The sequence below is a fragment of the Lupinus angustifolius genome, chromosome LG16, assembly GCF_001865875.1.
Source record: "Lupinus angustifolius cultivar Tanjil chromosome LG16, LupAngTanjil_v1.0, whole genome shotgun sequence".
Classification (NCBI taxonomy): Eukaryota; Viridiplantae; Streptophyta; class Magnoliopsida; order Fabales; family Fabaceae; genus Lupinus; species Lupinus angustifolius.
The window spans coordinates 9,337,997-9,359,616 of NC_032024.1; the positions used below are offsets into that span (position 1 = coordinate 9,337,997).

At 33.2% G+C, this 21,620-nt stretch overlaps 2 protein-coding genes across 3 annotated transcripts; both read right to left on the reverse strand.

Annotated features, from left to right (window-relative positions):
* Positions 1,944–3,554, reverse strand: LOC109328885 (nematode resistance protein-like HSPRO1). Of its 2 annotated transcripts, XM_019562515.1 has the most exons (2): positions 2,122–3,554; positions 1,944–2,066 (listed from the first exon to the last, which is right to left on the reverse strand). In XM_019562515.1, exons 1-2 carry the CDS (start codon positions 3,465–3,467, stop codon positions 2,063–2,065), a joined length of 1,350 nt encoding a protein of 449 aa, XP_019418060.1. In that variant the 5' UTR covers positions 3,468–3,554; the 3' UTR covers positions 1,944–2,062. The 2 variants fall into 2 exon arrangements, with proteins under 2 accessions (XP_019418060.1, XP_019418059.1); XM_019562514.1 differs by lacking the exon at positions 1,944–2,066 and having other exon boundaries at positions 2,079–3,554.
* On the reverse strand, positions 13,902–16,622 carry LOC109329070 (60S acidic ribosomal protein P0-like). The gene is made up of 5 exons (XM_019562732.1): positions 16,302–16,622; positions 15,596–15,664; positions 15,238–15,336; positions 14,597–14,989; positions 13,902–14,269 (listed from the first exon to the last, which is right to left on the reverse strand). The coding sequence occupies exons 1-5, from the start codon at positions 16,557–16,559 to the stop codon at positions 14,123–14,125; spliced, it is 966 nt and encodes a 321-aa protein (XP_019418277.1). The 5' UTR covers positions 16,560–16,622; the 3' UTR covers positions 13,902–14,122.

Consider the following 21,620-nt stretch of genomic DNA (forward strand, 5'->3'; position numbering starts at 1 on the left):
GTGTGTGTGTGTTTGGAGTGGGGAATCCGAATTTAACCCCTCCAACACACATAAACCGAATTGGGCCTAAACAATAGGCCCAAAGCTAAATAAAAATAAAAATAACTCCTAAATTAAAAATACAATCTTCACTTCAACACATATCCTCGACTTCCATAATGCCCAAAATGTCATTGGTGCCAAATGTGATCTGAAAATGATAATAGATTTAATCAGGCCAAATAATCCCAAATTAACTCATTTTAGGAATATTAGTCCAATAAAGTCTAAAACACTAAACCATGTGAAACAAAGTTAATCAGGCACCAAGAATCATCAATCATGCTTAATTAAGGTTATGAATAGTGTGTAATATATTGCTCATCAGCGCCTATGTTCTTTGATGTTAAGAGTGGTTGGTCGGGAGTTGAGGATGGATGGTAGGAAGAGTGTACCCGCCGGGGGAGGTACCTGAAAAGGTTCTCCGACGATCAAGTCGGTAGAGTATTCTTAGAGAGAGAATGAGAGTAAATAATAGAAAAGTTAGAGCAATAAGTATGATATCTTCTATTTATAGAGCTTAGGAAGTGCTGAGATGACATCTAGTCATTGACCAGCATCTAACGGGTACAAAGGACGTACTCTGATAGTCCTTACTTTGATTTGCAGATATGTCCTTGTCGATTTGTCGGGGCAGGTGGAATGTGCAGTCCGCATGGCAGGCGGCCTGTTATCTGACATTGGAGGCGAGTCAGAGGCGCATTAAATGGTGGGTCATATGTGTCAATGTTGTGTCAGGAGCATTTATGGCTTCCTTTACTAGCAGATCTACTTGAAGCGGGCAACGGGTATTATGCGGGGTAGTGAATGTCATGCTCGGGTCTGACGAGTAATTGTCTAATTATGACCGGGATAAAATATTATTTATCATTCATATTTAATCATAATTTATTATTTAAACAAATATAAATGAATAATATATTGTGTGCCTATCTTTATACTAATAGTATATAAATATTAAAGTGGTTATATTCATGGACATATTTGACTAGTACCATAAGACTCTTCCAGCATTCCACCAAATTAATATTCTAGCTTATTTTCCTACCTGTTCCATTAGCTACTTGGTATTTTTGAAACTTTGAATATCTTATATTCTTTCAGTTGGCGTCTGCTAGTCTAAATATTAGACTATTCGTTTTTCATCAAACACAAGATTAGACTGCGCCAAGAATAAATTAGACGGGCCTGTCAAAGAAGAATAATCAAACATGAGACATTAGACTTTTTTTAATAGTGCTGTAATGGGAAACACGTTATGATCTCAATTCGCAGGCTGAAGATTACGTAACCAATTCAAAATAAACATGTTTAGTGACTACCTATGACCTTGTAATTGGGTAGACAGAATCCAATAGCTCAGAGGAATATTCCGGATTTATTCCTATTCAATGCAAATCCTAAAAATAAAATACTAGTAATTTCATTTCTTCAATAGTTTCTTTTGCCATTTTTCATGGTTACCATTATTTACTTCATTTAATACTTTCTTGACTCATGTAAGTGAATACAAATTGAGGATAAATAGAAAATAACATGATAGATTTTATGTAAATGAAAACATATATATTGCCTTAGGAACATATTCTTTGCAAATGGGGTAGATAAATAGAAACAGATGTTTCAGCAAGAAGAAATAGTTCACTAGTTCATACTCAAGATTAATGTCTCAGCAAGAAGAAGTCGATCCAAAAACAATAACTTAGATTTGTTGTATCCCCAAATCCTTAAAAGATGATTAATTAATTTTAAATTTTGTGTGACCAATTCTATATAGTGCCGAATTACTATATAAAGTTATAAACACGTTCATTTTGAGATATCTTATCTTCATAAAAATCGGAGACTTCTTACAAAATGTATCATTGAACCCTTGTAATAAAAAAATTTGAAATATTTTAAAATATAGCAACAACTGATTACAAAATTTAATGCATGTTTTTATCAATGTCAAGTAAATAAAATCCAGTAAAATAAATCTCCAATGAAGGCAAAGAGTCACAACCACCACCACCTTCTTCTTCTAATATTGTAGCACCAAATCAATCTATCACGACACCCATAGTCCCATTCCTATTCAAAGTTTTCAAACCACCACGACTATCATTTTCCCAATAATACCCTAGAAACGTCTTAGCCGCATCCAAACTCGGAAAATAAGCAGGTTCCATAAATATCTGACTCAACGAGTCACCAACCCCTTCACTAACTCGGTTCCCACTCGCTTCAGCACTTCCCATAACAACCACCAAAACCTGTTTATAAGCATAGAAAAACCTCTTCATAGCAACCTCAATTGCTTGCATCGCTTGCAACACATGAACCTTCTCGAACCCACTTTCCTTTTCCACATAAACCTTCATCGCTGCTTCCATTACCCCGGGCCCACCCCTGGGGTCCACTTCCACTTCCAATATTCCCGGCACCTTCTGTTTCAATTCCCTACACATATTCGTAACTTCCACCACCCCTTTCGATCTGAAGCAAAACGCTGCCGTTTCACCCTTAACTGAATTTAACTCCTTTTTTATTTTCAGAAAATCGTCAGGGTCCATTATAACATGCATGTCTTCTATCTCCGTTAGAAGCTTCCAGATTCTCTCTACTGCGTAACAATCCCTCGTGGCTTTTTCTAATATTTTATTATCTAATAATTTGTTGATTCTTTCTAGAAGCTTCTGTGACGCTTGGATCCATGACTCTATGATCTGGTGCGTCGCGTGCACCGTAAGACTCTCCTCTGTTTTAGATACGAGAGCGTGAGCGTGAACGTGAAGCTCGTTTGGTTTACAAACGGCGTCGTATTGGAGACTTGGTTTCATAGCGAGATTCGGTTCACCCAATCCCAAAGTATAAGGACACCTCATCATTGCGCATTCGACGGAGAGAAGGATCCTCTGCGCTGCGGGTTTTGATTTATGCCACGTGGCGAGATGAGGAAGCAAGCTAGTTTCGCTATAGCTTCTTCTCTGGTTCAGGTTCTGCTGAGTCTCAAGGTTTAGCGTTGGAGCAGTGCCACGTGTCATTGAGTTATGTTCCTCGTCTTCGCAGAGCATGGCAATGATTTCGATCTGTGACGTGGCGAGTGACTCGACCCTACGGTTCAGTTCTCTCCGGTTCGCGTACGGTCTGGGGTCTGAAAAAACGGTTGACATGAACCGGAATGTGATTTCAAGAGCTTGCAAGGCGGGTTTGAGGACAGGCTCGTTGTTCCAATTTGGGAAGTCTCTGGAAGTCCAGAGCTTTCTGAGTTCCGGGAGGCGGAGGTAGTGGTCGTAGGCGGAGCATAGGGGCAGCGATGCGGCGGAGATGTCGCTGGAGCAGAAGGGTTGGTGTTGTTGTATAGAAGGAAGCGAGAGGTTATTGGATAGAGAGATTTTTAGTGGCTTGGAGGTTGCCATATCTGAGTTGGAGTGAAAATCAATCATTTCTAATGTTAGAGATTATTGTTGTTGAGTTGTGTTATTATAATTTGGGAAGGAAAGAGAGGAAGGGTATTTATATGGAATTGTAATTGATAAGGTTGTTGTTTATCAATTTAATTTAAAGACGTGTGTGTGTGCTGGAGCAGAAGGGCATGAAGAACGAGGAATTTGAAAGTCACCTATATGTGGAAAATGATTCTAATATCTTTAAAATAAAAAGCCTTCCAATTACGTAGTTACATTATGGCTTGGCGAGGCAGCTATTTACCCTTCCACTTCTTCAACTGTTTGTTTTCCAAAATTAACCTCAATTATTTTTTCTCAATTTAAAGTCAACCTAATTTAATTTTATATTAGAGAATAAAATTTCAATCAGTAACATGTCAACTAGATGACTGAAAATGTTCATCAGCCCTCAATAGGTATTACTTGCTACTCAGTGATGATTCTAAGATCAAGGAGCAGGATGTGCGACATATATTAATAATTTAAATAAAAAAATCATACATAGTTTTATACAATATATAAAAGCAAAACATGTTTTAACTACCACTATACATTAATTTCTAATTTTTTTATTTTGCTCTTAACAATTTTTAATTTCTAAAAAATCATATAATTATATTTTATTTTCAGCTATGAAGATTACAAAAAATAGGTTGGATTGTTGAATGAGATATGCATGGATGAATGACTCTTTATTGATTTGTATTGAGCAAATAAGTGTTTAACAACTCTGACATTGAGGGTTATTGTTGCAACATCTAAAATCATTGCAAACAAAATAAAATATAATAGAAACAAAGCATAATAGAAATAATGAAATTATAAATTATAAAGATTTAAACAGTAAATAGAAACAATGAAACATAATAGAAACAATGAAGCAAATAAAGAAAAAAAGAAACGAAACGCGTTTGAAAGAAATAAATAGAAACACTAAAATAAAAATAGTGTTAAATATATATCCAAACAATGAAATAAAAATTTAATGAAACAAACAAATAACAAAGGGAAATAGCTTTATTCAAATGCAACAAATAGAAACAATAAAATTGGAATGAAATGAAAACAAGGTTAAGATCATAGAAAAAATGAAATACGGAATAAAAACAATGAAATAGAAAATGCTAAAGGATCATATAAACAACCAATTAGGTAAGAAATAAAACAATATTTGAAGACAATACTTAGTCTCTAGCTAATAATATTTTTGTATCTAGGTAATATATAATTTTCTTTAAAAAATCATAGGAGTGATAATGTATAATATTAAGTATTACAAAATAGAACATAATATCAAATAATATCAATGCATTGTCAGTGTAAAAATTTATACACATGCATCATCTACCATTTATTTGAATTACTTTTTTCGAAGAAACAATGATGATTAAAAGAATGATGTATGATATGTTAATAATATATAAAACTCTTACACTGTTAATATATACATTTTTCTTTTAAAAAATATATAATTTAAAAAAATCAGGGTGTGCATCACCACCACATGGCACCGTCTCGGTGGCCACCAATATCTACCATCGTCCATTGGGTGACTAGTATGCCCATAGGGCCATCTCATCAAGTCATCACCATCTTAATAAGACACCATCCTACAAAATGGGTCATTTGCCTAGAAGATCCATAATTAGGCAATAAGGCAACTTACAAGGAAATATTCCCTAAAGGGCATCTAGGAGTCATCATAGGCTCTAAATGTCTCCATAGGCTCCGACGTAGTCCTACTATGACTAAGTGATGGACATGATAGGAGGACGACCTCAGTCATAACATCTCTAAACCATCCTTAATAGCAAGGCATTCTCATCCAAAATTAATCTAAATAGAGGAGGCTTTCCATGATAAGCAATATTATCTATTAATAATTCTACAATTAAGACAAAAACATATTAGAACAACTATGACAAACCCAATGGGTCAACCAAATGTCGACTGACCACTGGTTGGAAATAATGGTCACCAATGCCATTCACCTGCCTATCAATACGTCAACTAGACCATCTCAGCAGGTCACGAGGTAATCTCAGTAGGATACTATCCTATCCGCTCATTCGATTTGACCCATTAATATTTGGACTCAAAATGGATAGTGTATTTAGTTGTAACAAGTCGTCTATTGGTTTACTGCCACAATGTGTATATGATTTACCGTTGAGAAAAACTTGTATGGAGACTCATACAACACATCACATTTGGAGACAAGTGTATTTTATGTTGTTTGGTGCTGTCATTTATGACTAAATTTTAATTGGAATTATATTTTTAATGTGTTGGCAATGTTTTATTAGTTGTCTACACATACATATGTCTATGTACAAGTCTTTTTCTTTATTGTTATTCATGACACTATTGTGCATATGATTTATTGTCACTATGTGTATACCATTTTACATGTCATTGGTTCTATAATCATTCCATCATATATACATATATGTAACTGATTCACAAAATATATGCATATATATTATTCGCCAAAATTAGACATGGCAAAACGGGTCACCCGACCTGTTGAGCTCGTGCCTGCAAATGCTCGCAATAATTTAAGCGGTTCGAGCATGTCCGCATTGGCTTAACGGACAAAATTCTATGTCATGCCCGTTTTAAAACGGGCTAATGGGCTTGTGGGCGGCCCACGGGCACTGTTGAATAATTAAAAAAATAAAAAATTCATATAATAAATAAAATAAAGTAGTTGAAGATAAAAAAATTAACATAAACTTTGGTATTTTATATGAAGTTGATCAAATCACATTATATTACAATTTTTTAGGGATTAAATATCACATTATATAATAACTTATTTTAAATTTTTCCTTTAATATTGTTTGTAGTCCGCCCGCATTGCCCAATGGAAATGCTTGCGGGCTTGGCGGACGAAACGGGCAAATGGACAAAATTTGTATGCCGTACCCGCAAAAAAATGTGGGTTATGCGGGCGCGCCCATGGGCAATGCCCATTTTGCCATCTCTAGCTAAAATACATGTCCATAATAATAAGTAATATTAATAAGATTTTTTCTAAAATGATAATACGTTATATTAAATTAGACCTAAGTTGGATTCAAATTCAAAAGTTACTCTGATCATTATTTAGAATGGGTTAGCTTTCATGTTTCAAAAATAGTCTAATCAAAATTTAGGGTCAAGTAAAGGACAAGTCATACTTGATCCAACCTAACTTATTTGCACTCATATGTTTTATCACATCCTATTCGCTCTAAATTCTCTCTATACTTTCCATATTTACATTACAGCCTATAATGCTAACTTCTTGAGTGTCAAAATTCTTTTTTAGGTTTTCTAAAATGGATCATCATTAGCTCAAATTATTTCAACTAACTCGAACACCAATTTTAACTCGGTTCAACCTAGTAATAAAATTATCACATAGTTTCTTCATCATGCTTGAATAACACTAGCATGTTGTGTATGGTCACTTTCAAATACATAACTTCTTCATTAACAATTAATTGACTTAATTGTTTTAGAGATGTGTGAACTACTATTGCACATCAGAAGAGTGTATATCATCCTGTAATGATTTCTGCTTGAGATTTTGAATCAATTTAACTGAAATAGTCAACATCTATTTATGTCAATTTTAATAAGTCATAAAAATGGAAGTATTTTTTACACCTACTATGTTTAACAAATTGATTTAGTAAATGTATCTAATTAATTTCATATATATTTATAATAGTTTTTTTTGGTAGATATGCATTGCAGTATAAATATTTTTAAATTATCAATATATCATTTATAATTAATGTGTATTACTTTTATTTAAGAGATAATCATTATTAACATAACTAATAAATGACATGCTAACAATATAAAAATTTATATTACCAATGCATATACTATTTTTTATAATAGTTTTATCACCAAAAGCTTTAAAACAATCTAAAAATTAAAACATAACACATATATCATATTAAGAACGTACTGGCTTTATGAAGAAAAAAACATATTTTTGGAAAGTTTACAAAATAAAATAAAAATTGTTAAAAAAATGTATAAAAACCAAAAAACAACCATTTATAAAATGAAGAACGTAGAGAACTAAGGGTTGTGTAGGAATGACAACCTAACTCATGCATATCTACTAGAATTTAACCAGGTTCAAATATTGGGTTTAAGCTCAAGTTTAATATAAGTAATACTCAGTCTTGACTCCAAACCTAAATTAAATTATATAATGAATGTCAAATTATAGAATTATCTCATTCATATATATATATATATATATAACACTAAGGATAAAGAGATCCTTTTAAATAATAAAAAGTAGATTTGAAGTGAATTTGATACGAGTTCAAATTACCATAAACTCAATCAGAATGGGGATAATAGTATTTTTTAACCCCTCTACCTTCAAGTTTGTGGTTTGATAAGTAAAAATCTAACCGAGATCCACCTTGCTTCCATGTGTAGGACTGTGCATCTCCTCCAAAGTAACATAAATGGATGAGAGATTTAAGTGTGAATAAATATTTAATTTAATGGTGTGTGAATAAATATTTAATTTAATGGTGTGTGAATAATCAACTACAGTCGAGAAATAAATTAACTTTTTATTTAATAAGAATTGGAAAAGATATTGAATAATTAGAAATGCATTTTAGAGTGATAATAGCCCTCACCCATAAATCATTTTTATCAAATTTAAACATATTAATAAAAATAGGTTACAATCTGTAATTATTATTGAGTTATAAAATATAAATTTATTATTATTTAGTACTACCCAAATATTATAAAATAAATTATATTTAAAGTTAAGAAAACCTTTTAAAATATAACTTATAAATAATATCAAGGGAGCATTTTATTAAATAGGAAATAGCATAAAAATAAATTATAGGAAACTAGGCAAGTGAATTGGGTGGATTTAACTTATGTGATAAATTAATGAAATTATGTCCTCCTAATATTATTTGAGAAAAACAAATCAACAAAGTTGACCCTATACTATCTTATACACTTCTTGATATATCAAACCACTAAAGTGAAAGACAATTTTTTTTATTTCCCTCCCTTCAACAATATTCTTAAGAAGAAGAAAAAATATATTAATAGTATAAGAGTTTTATACACTATCACTTAATCGTCTATTATTCATTTTTTGATCATTATTAACTATTCAAAAAATAAAAAATAATATATTAGCTCTGTATAAATTCTTATACCAACATTGTCCAGATATTATCCTCCTATTCAAAGACTCGTTGTTATCCCAAAATTCTAGATGTAGGATTGCAAAGTGCGCTATTTATTTGTGGAGCCGCACATGAAGATTGAAGCTTATCCATAAATTAACACCTAACATGGGGGGAGGAAAAGGTGTCTATTCCCATTTAACTTTCAAGGAGAATAAGACTACTATCTTCGTTTGGAATCTAAAAAAAAATAAATGCGAAGGAAATGGAATAATTGATGTTAGACCTTTGGTACGCGTTGGAAGGCATTCGGTACCGCTTTTTCGAGTATGGAATAGAGTTATTAATATCTCACCGATCATTAAATCATCAAGGTACTAGAATAATTGTATAATAGTTCAACTGATGGTTCATTAATTAAACCGCATACTGATGAAATTAGATATGAATATATAATATATTAATGTTAATGTTAAAAAATTAATAAAAAACGAATGTTTTTTTCATTAAAAAATAATTTTAAGTAAAAACTGGCATCTATCATCGGTATGGTTCAATTGAAAATCGACAGTTATCATCGGGTTTGACCAGTTTTAGTTAATTTTGTCAGGTATGATTGTATAACCAATATGATTATTATACTATATTAGTATATGGACTAATTCACTAATTTATCAGTTCAACCAGACAATATGAAACAGTTTTAACGATAATTAGGCATAATGGTACAATATGGATGGATGGGCTTCCACTTTTGGCACTATCTGCATTATATTTCACTTGGAATCCACTCCAAAATATGCATTCCAACTACAACTGTTTCACTTTTCTTGCACGATTTGATCATATTACATCTTTTATTTCAAACAGTATGTCATTTTATGTGTTACCATTTCTGATTGATTAAGAAAATATCTGATTATTAAATTTTTAATTTCAATACATTTTTTCAACTAATTACAAGTGAGTGACATATAAAGTGATACAATTTTTAGAATAGAATATGTGATCCGATGTGATATATAATACTCTTTTTTTATTTGTTTTAAAGTTTAGTATGAGTCATGAAAGAGACTTCTTGGTGAATCAAGAGAAGTGTGAAAGAATGCTGAATGAGAAATTAAAAACTTAAAAAAAGAGAAGAAAAAATAGAAACTCTATTTCTCATAATGTACCTATCAAATTCCATTATTTCTCATTGGATTGCATTAGAAGGAATATAAGAGAACCACTCTTTATATACTTAACTAACAACCAATCAGTTAATCGAATAATTACATTGTTATTCGATTAACGAATACAATATTAAAACTAACAAACTGAAAAACAACTAACCATTAATATCACATACAAAATCTCAACCATTTTAACAATTTGATTAATATCTATGAAAAAATAGACGTTTAGAAAGCCATTCAACATTTTTTATTTTATTTTTTACATGAGTTTTCAGCTAAGCAAGAATTAATTGAAATATCTGGTAGCTTTATAGATAAAGATGTAAGGAACAGTATTGAGGATTTTTCACGTCCCTTAGCAAGAAGAGAAATCTAAAGACTAGGCTACATGCCTACAAGCATTGAATATTGCTTCTTTGGTTAGTATTGGGAGATTAGATCCCGTGGTATTGGGCCGTAATTAGAGGTATTGGTATCATTATTAGTTGACAAAAAATGATAGACTCCGCAATTAGGGCGCTTTTTGTGGGGAAAATGGCTTTGCCTTATCCTCGGATTCTCATTCCATGCCTTTACTATAAACCCAGCAAACGAGTAATCACTTTTTTCTTTCAAAATTACTGCATGAATGTATATATTTTTCTTTTAAGAAAAGGGAAATCGGTGGACTTCTTTCAGTTTTTTTATTGTTAGTGGAAGTTTAATATTCTTATTTTAAATCATATTAAAAAGTATTTATTTAATAAAAATACATATTAAAAAGCGATTCATTCACTACAAAAAATATATTGTTGGAAATTCTAAGTAGAAGTGAAAACAAACTAGGCTAGCACTGGACGACTATGAAACGAGTTCGTCAACTTTCTACCATACACCACTAAATCTTATGTCACAAAAAAAGTGACATTCCATGTGTCAATTCTTCTCGATTAGAAAAATATTTTATTATTAAAATTTTAATTTAAATATTTTTCCAATCAATAAAAAAGTGACATATGAAGTATCACACTTTTGTAGGAGAACATATTTTTATCTCTTTATTCATTCTTATATTGGAAGTCTTTTAAGGGAGCTTCAATTTTTTTTGTTAGTCCTAATGATTAGTGTCTAAGAAACAACAAATTATTTCAATGCCCATCATGGAGGCATGAAATTGGTACAGCTCAACACAAGAAAAAGTTTGAATTGTGCTCGCTAAATTTTTGAAATTATTCTTCATAAGCAAATATAAATTGATGATATATAAACTGTTTAGAAAATGCTAAGTCACAATAAGTTTAAGTCCTTATAGGTAGTAATAGTTATGTCCACTCCATTCCACTTAAGGATTTTCACTATTTCTCAAAATAGTTTATAAGTATTCAACATTTTTTTGGGCATCTATTCTTTCTTACATATCAAGTCTTGAAGTTCTAACAATGAAATATTCTTTCTAGACCAAACCTCTCTATTTAGAGATCTTCATCCATGAGCTATAGCATTCTCCATGACCTAAGTGTAAAAAAACATATAAGCCAGTTTGACATCACATCTTGATACAACATTAAGGCATTAGATCTATGAGTTCATCCACCTATATGCTCTTTAACTTATCCACTTTTGCACAATGTAGGACTTCTTCATTCACACTTTGAATATCCAACATCTCCCACTCAAGTGTGAGTTACTCCCCGAGTACTGGATACACCAGAGCTCAGCTCTCTATCTACTTGCGTTGTTGTTAGCTTATCTTTTCATCAACGGTACACGCCGCCTTGACTTGCTTATCCTTTCATCAACAGAATACGTCGCCTTGACCTCTCGTCATGAAGACTTTTGGCACAAGGATCCCTCACGAATCTACCAACCACTTGTTGCTTTAATACTTCATTGAGCCATCGAACCATCAGCTCTGATACCACTTGTTAGGAGATTTTCATTCATGAGCTATAGCATTCTTAATGTGTTAAGTGAAAGAAACATATAAGTGGGCTTAACACCACATTTTGACCCAAAACCTTAAGACATTAGTTCTATGGGTACATCCACTTATATGTTCTTTAACTCATCAACTTTTGCACAATATAGAATCTACAATTAACCAAGTATTCACACTTCGAATACCCAACACTCTCAGTGGTCTAGAATTAACCAAGTATTCTTTACTTGCCAATTCTCTACTGACTGTATATATACTTAACAAAGTTGATGTGTTGATCTTTTAACTCACCATGTGATGATATGAATATAAAGATCACTTGAGACTATGACTCATTAAAAAAATATCTTAAAATTTACAATCATAAACTTTCACATCTTTCTTTCTTAGCTTAGTTTGTCTTTTGCAAGTATATTATAATATAATATAGACAAATATAATCTTTATACAAGAGTATATTTAGAGTTTCAATGCTCTTGTTCTTTTCTCTTTTCTTATTGTATGTGTGCATGTCTTGTGAGGTTCTTCATTCTTTAATAGACTAGTTTCAATGACTTCAAAAGAATGTTCCAACTGAATTTAAAAAGTGTTCATTTATAATAATCATTTAATGTATTGATTTGTTCAGTCTTGAGACTTAGAATAAAGTAAATGCTTGAATTTGTCATATCATGAAACATGTTTGGTTCAACATTAATAATGTTTGATCAATTATATTTAACTGAGATTATATCTTCTATCCTAAAAGTGAATCACTCTATATACTACTTCATATGTCTTGAGGGACTTGTTGAGAAAGAAGATATTATCCCTATTTAACTTCATTTTACATGATGTATCTGCGCCCTCTTTCCTTATAATAACTTCATTAAATCTTATGGGTATTAGTGTGATTCACTCTATTAGTAATACTAAAAATATTGATTGCCTTGTTTTCCTTGTTTCTCCTGTAATTTTAATGATAAAAAATGAAAATAAAGTGTGGGCATGATTGAAAGGCACCACAGATAACCCGTAAGTTTAAGTGGAGGATAAGATTTATCCCCATCAAAGTACATGAACACACAAATAATAAAGAGTACATATATATATATATATTATTTTATACTGAGTACCTATATAATTTTTATTATTTGATAAATTATGCCCCGTTTTTGTACTCATGTATTCTTTGATACTGCTACATATCTCCAAATTTGTTTCATAAATATGTGCAAGTAGCATGTTCCCAAACGATATAGGGATATATAGTATTACAGATTGGGTAGAATATAAAGGTTCGGGTGATGGGTAGGAGTAGAGATGCATTTTATATTTTGGGTTTAGAAGAATACTAAAAATGGTGAGAAAAAGAAGAGAACGTTAAAGAAATAAAAGAAGATTGATGCGTGCAATTCAGCTTGAGGATTGGTATCACGTCTTTTACATAGATTCATTGATATTGAATTGTATGGTGCCCAAAATGTTGTGTCACATGTCAACTAAATCCATGGCTTTATAATTCAACTATAGCCTAGGATAACCATCAATATTTTTTTGGGGTGGAAGGATAGCAATTATTTTAAGCATTTATTTATGACAAAAAATATGGTTCACCAATGCGAAGAGTGGCCGAAACGAGATCCTATGTTCCAAAATTACTATATTCTCATGTTCCTAGCCAATAGTACAAAAATATTAATTTGTGTTTTTAATCAAATGATATTTTTTCATTAGACTTATACAGAGATTATGACAAAAATAGTGACAGATGATCTCTGTCCAAGAGTGGCCACGCTCATTTTCAATCTTTTCTTCAACCCATTGAAGGTAGTAGAAGGAGGAAGCTTGAAACTCAACTCAACCATAGCCACAGGAATCCTGATTCTAAAGAAGGTTAAAGGTTCAATTGTATTAGACCATCAAATCGTCCAACAAATAAAAAATACTCCAGCATTCCTACAATTTTATATTGCTCTATGTAACATAATTCCTATAACTAGTATGAGATTTCAGCTACAAAGAACATGCAAAGTGTGGTAGATGGAACTTGGAAAAATAATTTTGAGTGCAATATCTATGAGATAAAGATTTATAAGTATATCATTTATCATTCTATTGAAATACTTTTTTTTTCCAAGTTAACATGAATGGTGGATATATCATTACTCTGTATGTAATGCCTTTGTTGGTTTTTTCATTACTAAAGGGATCAAATGCCAACGGAACTTGCAACTCATATAACAGATAGTAACGGTATAAAATTAAAATACGAGTCTATAAAAACAAGAACCAAAGGGTCAAAATCTAAAATAACTCCAGAAATAAGGAAAGATTTACTTCATCAAATTTAACTGCAAAATTAAAACTTCAACTAGATTCAAAACCTATAGAGAAAAATTAATCAAACAAGCTTAAACCCAAGTCATCATCAGATTCATCAGCTGGCTCTTCCTTCTTTTCCTCCTTGGCAGTAGCAGCAGCAGCAGCAGCTGGGGCAGTGCCAGAAACAGCAGCAGGTGCAGCAACAGCAAATTTACTAGGATCCTACAATTAACATAACAAGAAAACAGTTAGTAAATCAAAAAAATGGAAATAGCCAATTCAAGGTTGTAAAGTGTGGCAATTGTAGCCCCAATATTGTTGTTACAAGTGTTTCGGTAAGCCATAATTATGTCTGCAACCACAATTTATAACTCTGAATCCCTTTGGTCGGTTTTCGAGTTAGATCTTGGAAGGGAAGAGTAGGTTTCACAGCCATGAAATATACTAATGAAATGACTCTGAAGCTGTCTCTTTCTATTCCTTCCCCTCTAAAACCCATTTTGCAAACTGACCCTTGGAACATCTAATTCTAACTATTGGAGACAATACCTTGAGGTACTCCTTAACCTCATCTGCCTGTGGGAATGAATATTGAGTTGCAACTGCAACAGACAGGACATTCTTATAGGCATTGACAAACATATGTGGTGCTGCTGCAATTGTTGGGTACGAGATAGCCAACGAAAGTGAAGCAACCATTGAAATACCAATAGCAAACTTTCCAATGAGGTCATCTTCAGTTAAATCAAGAACTTCAGGGCTAAACACTGAACCATTATCATAAACAGAAACCACAGTAAGCCCATATGAGAAAGGCCTTATCGCAAGCTTTGCAAGTAGAGCAGCCTCAGAAGAACCAACTTTATCTCCCTTTTTAATGAGTTCCACAGGAGTGACGATTTCCACAGTACCCTTGTTAATCTTGGTAGGAATGTTAAGCACCTGAAATATAAACACCATAAATCGTTCTAAATTTCACTCTACAACTGCAATTATAGCACAATATTAATATTATTGTAGTTCCCACAACCGCAATATAATTATGGAAGATCGAATATAGTACTGATGCAGGAGTCTTCGCAACTGCATCATGACTGTAATTACGGTCATGTCGATCACAGATTCTAGGACTATGTCATCATTAATGAATAAAGGTATTCAAGTTCTTTAAAGAACAAGACTGTAAAAACCTGGAAGAAAGAGGTCTGAGAGGGGTCGAGTCCTGTATTTCCTGGAGGAACAATGACATCAATTGGAGCAACCAAACCAACACGAGCAGGAGCTCCCACCTGGTTAAATTAAAGACATTTATTAACAAATTAACATTGAAATAAGATTAAAAGTGAGTGACAGTATAGCATAAAGCTAAGTTTTTCATGCAAATACACCATAGTCTAGCATAATCCAGATATAGAATAAAAAGAAATGGTTGCACTTTTCTTCTTCTTAGAAAAAGAAAATTAGACATTTATTTGCATTAAAATAAAATTTGCCAAAACCAAACAAGGAAAGGAAATAAAAAAAGTATAGTAGAATAGCCACTCTTACCTTGTATTTGCTAACCACTTCGCTAACCTCTTTCAAGTCACCTTTTGTGAAAATCAATCCCACGTTACCCTGGTTCAATCAACAAAAATACATTGAATATGATAAAATTAAACAATAACCTTATTAGAATGTTAAAGAGCAAAAAACAAAAGAGTAAAATGGTCTCATTCAACAAATTAAACTAAATATTTCCGATTATATTTCCAAAACCTATTGAAATATTTCAATCACATAAGACTAAGTTTTGGAGTAGGTTTTTACTATACATAAAAAACCATAGCTAAAAATAAATGCTGAAAATGAGCTTACACGAGAGACTATTCACAGTAGGGGTTTTGTGGAGATCATTTTCAGAAAGTCTTTCACGGTTTCTATAGAACAAAACTCAAAAAATTATGCTTATTTCAAGAAACTGTTTGATTATTTTAAAGTTAATCAAACTTTCTCATTACTGAAAATAAATGCATTACTTGTCTTGAAACCATAAAAAACACATGCAAATATAAAAAACAAATTCCATTGAAGATTATTACAAAAATAATCTATTATACATATGGTAATAATTAATCATTGAATTTGGAATCTTATCCAAAGTCCAAATTACAAATTACAACAAATGAAAGCTAAAAGAAGGAAACCATGCAAACCCATGCAGTAATAATGTTCACGCATTCACACTCGTTTAAATAATGAATGAGTGACTCACAACAAGGAGGGGAATGAGATTAAGGAAGGTTTCATTTCCGGTCCTCTCTGAATGAATTCTGATAGAACGTTTCATCATAGTGTTCTTTCCCATCAGAATCACAGAGTCACCACGAAGACCTTGTCGAATGTTTTGAAGCTGGTTGGATCCAACGTTGTCTGCAGCCACCACAAGAATCTGAGTATAATTGTCTAAAAGCTTGCATAGTTTCGCGTCATACGCTATCTTCTTCTGTGCCTTTGTAGGTTTCACAACCATTATTAATGATGATGATGATGTTTTGAGTGTTTGGGTTTCAGGTTAGAATATTTGGAGTATTGAGAACAATGCATGCATATATATAGTGTGGTGAAAAATAGATAAATGGAGTAAAATGGAGGGTTAAGATGGAGCTAGGGCTCGGTCAAGGTGAACAGCTCTCTTTACCTCCTTTTTTTTCGGGGTGCAGTTGAGAGTGGAGCGAAGAGTAAGTAAGCGAAAGTGTGAGTTAATATAGTTTTGCTCATTCTAGGGTCTATTCATCCAAAGCCAGCTTCTACCTACATTGTAACTTATAGCTTCTAGCTTGAGCTAGTAAGTCAAATTTGTAGGTCTAGTGGTATGTTTGTAAATTGGATTTTAAAAGAAAATAAATGAAAAGGAAAAACTTAAGGTTTCGAATTTATGAAATATACTATAAGATAATAAAAATACTAATGACGAAGTTAAATTATTAAAATTAGATAACATATAATATTATTTATTATTTGCTTATTTATTAACTAATTTATAGTTATTAATTGAAATAATTACTAAATCATATTTTTTAATATTCCTTATTCATAAACTCAAACTAAGTATTATTTATACATATGTATGCCCATAAATTCATGATAATAGGTTTTGTGAACACTATCTTAGTAATAAAAATTTAGACTCATGTAAGATTAATTAAATTTAACGTTATAGGGGAAGATGAATTATTAGTGTGTATTTAGTGTGCAATAATTATTTTAATTTGATAAAATTTAAACCACTAATGAAATATTGAAAGTTCTTATGTTTATTTTTGGAAAGATGGCTGAAGTAGATTTTTGAAAGCTAGCTCTCAAACTTTTCAAGTTCATTTTTAAAAGATACAAATTCCATTTTTAAATTAATTTACCTTCACCAAATAATTGAAGTAGCTTATTGACCAAGTTAAAATTTACAATCTACCTAAAAAGCTTAATGCTAGAGTTGTCAAATGATGCCTCAAGCATTAAATGCCAACTAAAATTGTCATAGTCACATTTTTTATAAATAATAGTGTTAGTTGAACAACCAAAATTCAATAATTTCTGTCAAATTAAATTATCTCTATTTTCTCTTACTTTTGATCTTTTGAGATCTAGTACTATCTAGACCTGCGATTCTCGTTTTAAAATTATGGCTTTTCATGATATCAATCTTGATGTGCTTTCAATCAATCTTTCCACGATTTCGATCCTGATGTGAATTTAATTTCTTAGATCCAACGGTACCCTGACCAATGATTTGTGTTTTGAAATTATTGATTTCTAGGATCCCGAGCCTTATGTGCTTCCAATTAATCTTTATATGGCCCCGAGCCTGATGTGCTTCCAATCAATCTTTGTATGACCCCGATCTTGTTGTGAATTTATCTTTTGAGACTCGACAATACACCTACCTCACATGCTTTAAACCTTACTTTTCAGCAGATTCTCGAAATGATTCACCAAATCAATGGTTTCCTTTTCAACAGATTCTCGAACTGTTTCACTAAATCGATGATTTTATTTTCAACATATTCTCGAACTGCTGCACCAAATTAGTTGTTTCATTTCTAGCAGATTCTCAAACTGCTTTACAAAATCGGTGGTTTCCTTTCTAGCAGATTCTCGAAATGTTACATCAAATCGATGGTTTCCATTTCAGCAGATTCTTGAACTGCTTCACTAAGTCAATTATTTCCTTTTTAGTATATTCACGAGCTGCTTCACCAAATCGATGTTAATTCAATTTATTCAACCTCACAATTTCAAATTACATGTCACAATCATTCCAATAAACAAAGATGAACATACTCCCAACAATTAATTATATTAGCAATGTTTTCTTTTCCAATCGACGATTATTTCGAAGGTTATTTTATCAATAGATTTTATTCTCATTGACGATCATTTTGATGATGTCTTTTTCTTCACTAATGAATTATGTTAGTAATGACATATTTCCACATCAATGATCATTTGAGTAGTGATTCTGTCGATGGTTCTCCTCCCAGTAACGATCATTCTACTTATGTCTTTTCTCTCATTGCTGAATTATGTTAATATAGACTCCTTTTTCATCGACGATCATTCTAATGGTAATTATATCAATATATTATCTTTCCCAGACAACCATTTTGTTGGCGTCTTTCCCCCATTGATAAGTTATATTAGTAGTGACTTCTTTTATCATCAACAATCATTACAACTGTGACTATACCTGCAAATTTTATAGTTAACAACACATTTCCATCGATATTTTGTGGAGCCCATATAATCATATGGTTAATTTCATTTTTAAAGAAATTATTTGTAACAAACTTAAAGCTTACTAAGCTTTAACGTGAAGGACCGTGTAAGACAATATTTCGGTTGATAGAACATTATTTTATTTGTGATTTAATTAGTTTCATTTTATTTAAATTCACCTATAATTTATGTTTGAAATGGTAGAGTGCTTTAGGAGTTAATTGTGGTAAGAAGGTACACTAGGGAGTAAATTAAATCCATTTATAATTTAAGTGAAAGTTTTTTCACACAGTTATAAGACCTGCAATGTTATATGAACTGAATGTTGGACAATAAAATGTCAACAAGAGAACATAATCCATGTAGCATAGATGAGAATTTTTGTGGGTGATGAGTGGATACATTAGACAATATATTATTAGAAATAATACATTAGGGAGAATGTTGGAGTAACTCCCACTATAGAAAAGATGGTAGAGTTGCACCTTAGATGATCTAGACATGTGTGGAGGAGACCGATTGTTCCATCCCGGTTATCCGAATGTCTAAACTACCTGGGATGGTCTCTCATTTAGCCGAGCAAAGATTGGGCATAACCAACCAAAGGGGTTGATCAGAGTCGTTTTCCTTACACCAAACATCCCACGTCAAGGTTAGGACCAATACCCGTCTAACACACCGCCAACAACGCACTGCCACACCACCTACAATCCCACATACCCCTTACCAACACGACAAGGACAGACTGCAATACGACTATTAGACCTTCCACAAGCTATGAGTCAACTATGCACAAAGTACGACCCTGCAAAAGCCGCCTGACATAGAAAAAGCGGCCCCCGACAAGGCAGGATGGTTGGCCACGCCCTTAGTACCCTCTAGGGTCACGTCATCCAACACAACGACTATAAATAGGGGCCTCCCCCAACATGAAGTATCACTTAGAACTCGCCACTTGTCATTATTAATTCTCTATTTATTTCTCATATCTCATTTATTGCTCTCGAGCATTACCCCTCTAGTCTTACTAACTTGGTCATCGGAGAACCTTTTTAGGTACTTCCACCAACGGGTCCAAGTCAACCTTCAACTAGGTTTCAGAAGAGCTCCAACCCGGATACTCAAGATCTCACACTCAGACCTCTAGTCTGACTATATTGTTCATCCACAAAAGAACATTGGTATCGTCTGTGGCTTACCTACATTATGGTGACCACCAGAAATCAAACACATCCTATCAGCCAGATAGCAATAGCGTCACCAGAAATTCCACAATGATGTCCTTCGATCAGAGTCCCAGCATACAAATACCGCCTATGCAACCATAGGTAGAGGGGCCCGGTTGACATCAACACCATTTCTAGAGGATTTGTCGCACACGATACTTCTAGATCATCCTAGAAGTGATATGTGTAGGAAATCATGCAAGTGACCGCAAGAAATGCATACCCGCAGAACATTAGTCGGAATGTTTCTCCCATCTCGTTCGATGAACTCGACAACGAAGGTGTCATCTGCGAGCACGATGACCCCTTGGTCGTCACATCAAAATTAAACAACAAGAAAATTGGTTGAATCCTTGTCGACAAAGGAAGTTCGGCGGATATCATATTAGAAGATCTGTTCGATAATATGGAACTAAATGATTGTGACCTACTAACTTATGACAAACAATTAGTAGGATTTACCGGCCCGGGTATAACCCCACATGGCTACCTGGGTGTTTGGTTAACAATTGGCGACCAACCCATAAGCAAAACAATCCAGACCAAATTCCTAAATCATAAATTGTCAATCGACCTACAACACCATTCTCGGTCGTCCAACGCTCAACCACCTTGAAGTAGTGGTCTCTACACCGCACCTGTGCATAAAATTTCTTTCTTCCGATCTTCGGGTTTGTACGGTTCGTAGAGATCAGCACAATGCCAGGAATTGCTACCAACCGAGTCTTCTCCCCAATCAAAAAAGGCCAACCCCGATGAAGAAAATGCTACGAGTGCACCTGATATAGTTGGATGCACGGGCCGATGAGGGAGAATTCCGCCCATAGCCAGAAAGGGAGAAAATCACTTTACAACTAGGACCGCTAGAAACCAACATCATATATATCGGCAACACCTTCCTAGATGCTCAAAAGGTCAAGCTAATAGAATGTTTGCAAGCCAACAAAGACCTTTTTGCTTTGTCAGCGACTGATATGCTCGGAATTGACCCTTCAGTAATATGCCACTGACTGACGACCAACCTAGGGGCAAAGTCGGTTGCTCAGAAGCGAAGAAAAGTGGGAGCCGAAAGAACAACTGAGATTGCTCAGAAAACAACAGAGTTTCTAAAAGTCGGGTTCATTCGATAAATCACCTACACAACTTGGCTAGAAAATGTGGTATTGGTAAAGAAGCCTTCTGGGAAATGGCAAATGTGTGTAGATTATACAGACCTAAACAATGTATGCCCAAAAGACCCTTATCATCTTCCCGACATCGACCGTCTGATGGATAACTCCTCGGGCTATCAATACTTATCCTTTATGGATGCTTAGTCAGGCTACATCCAAACCCCGATGTACCCACCAGACCAAGAGATGGCTGTCTTCATTATTGATCTGGCAACTTATTGTTATACGACCATGCCATTCAGCTTGAAGAACGCTGGGGAAACGCATCAAAGAATGATGAACAAGGTATTCGGGGGACAAATGAGCTAGCACATAGAGGTTTATATGGATGACATGATCGTCAAAAGCCTTCCGAAAAAGGATCATGTCTCCATTCTGCACAACATTTTTCAACAACTCCGCAAGTATAACATGAGGCTC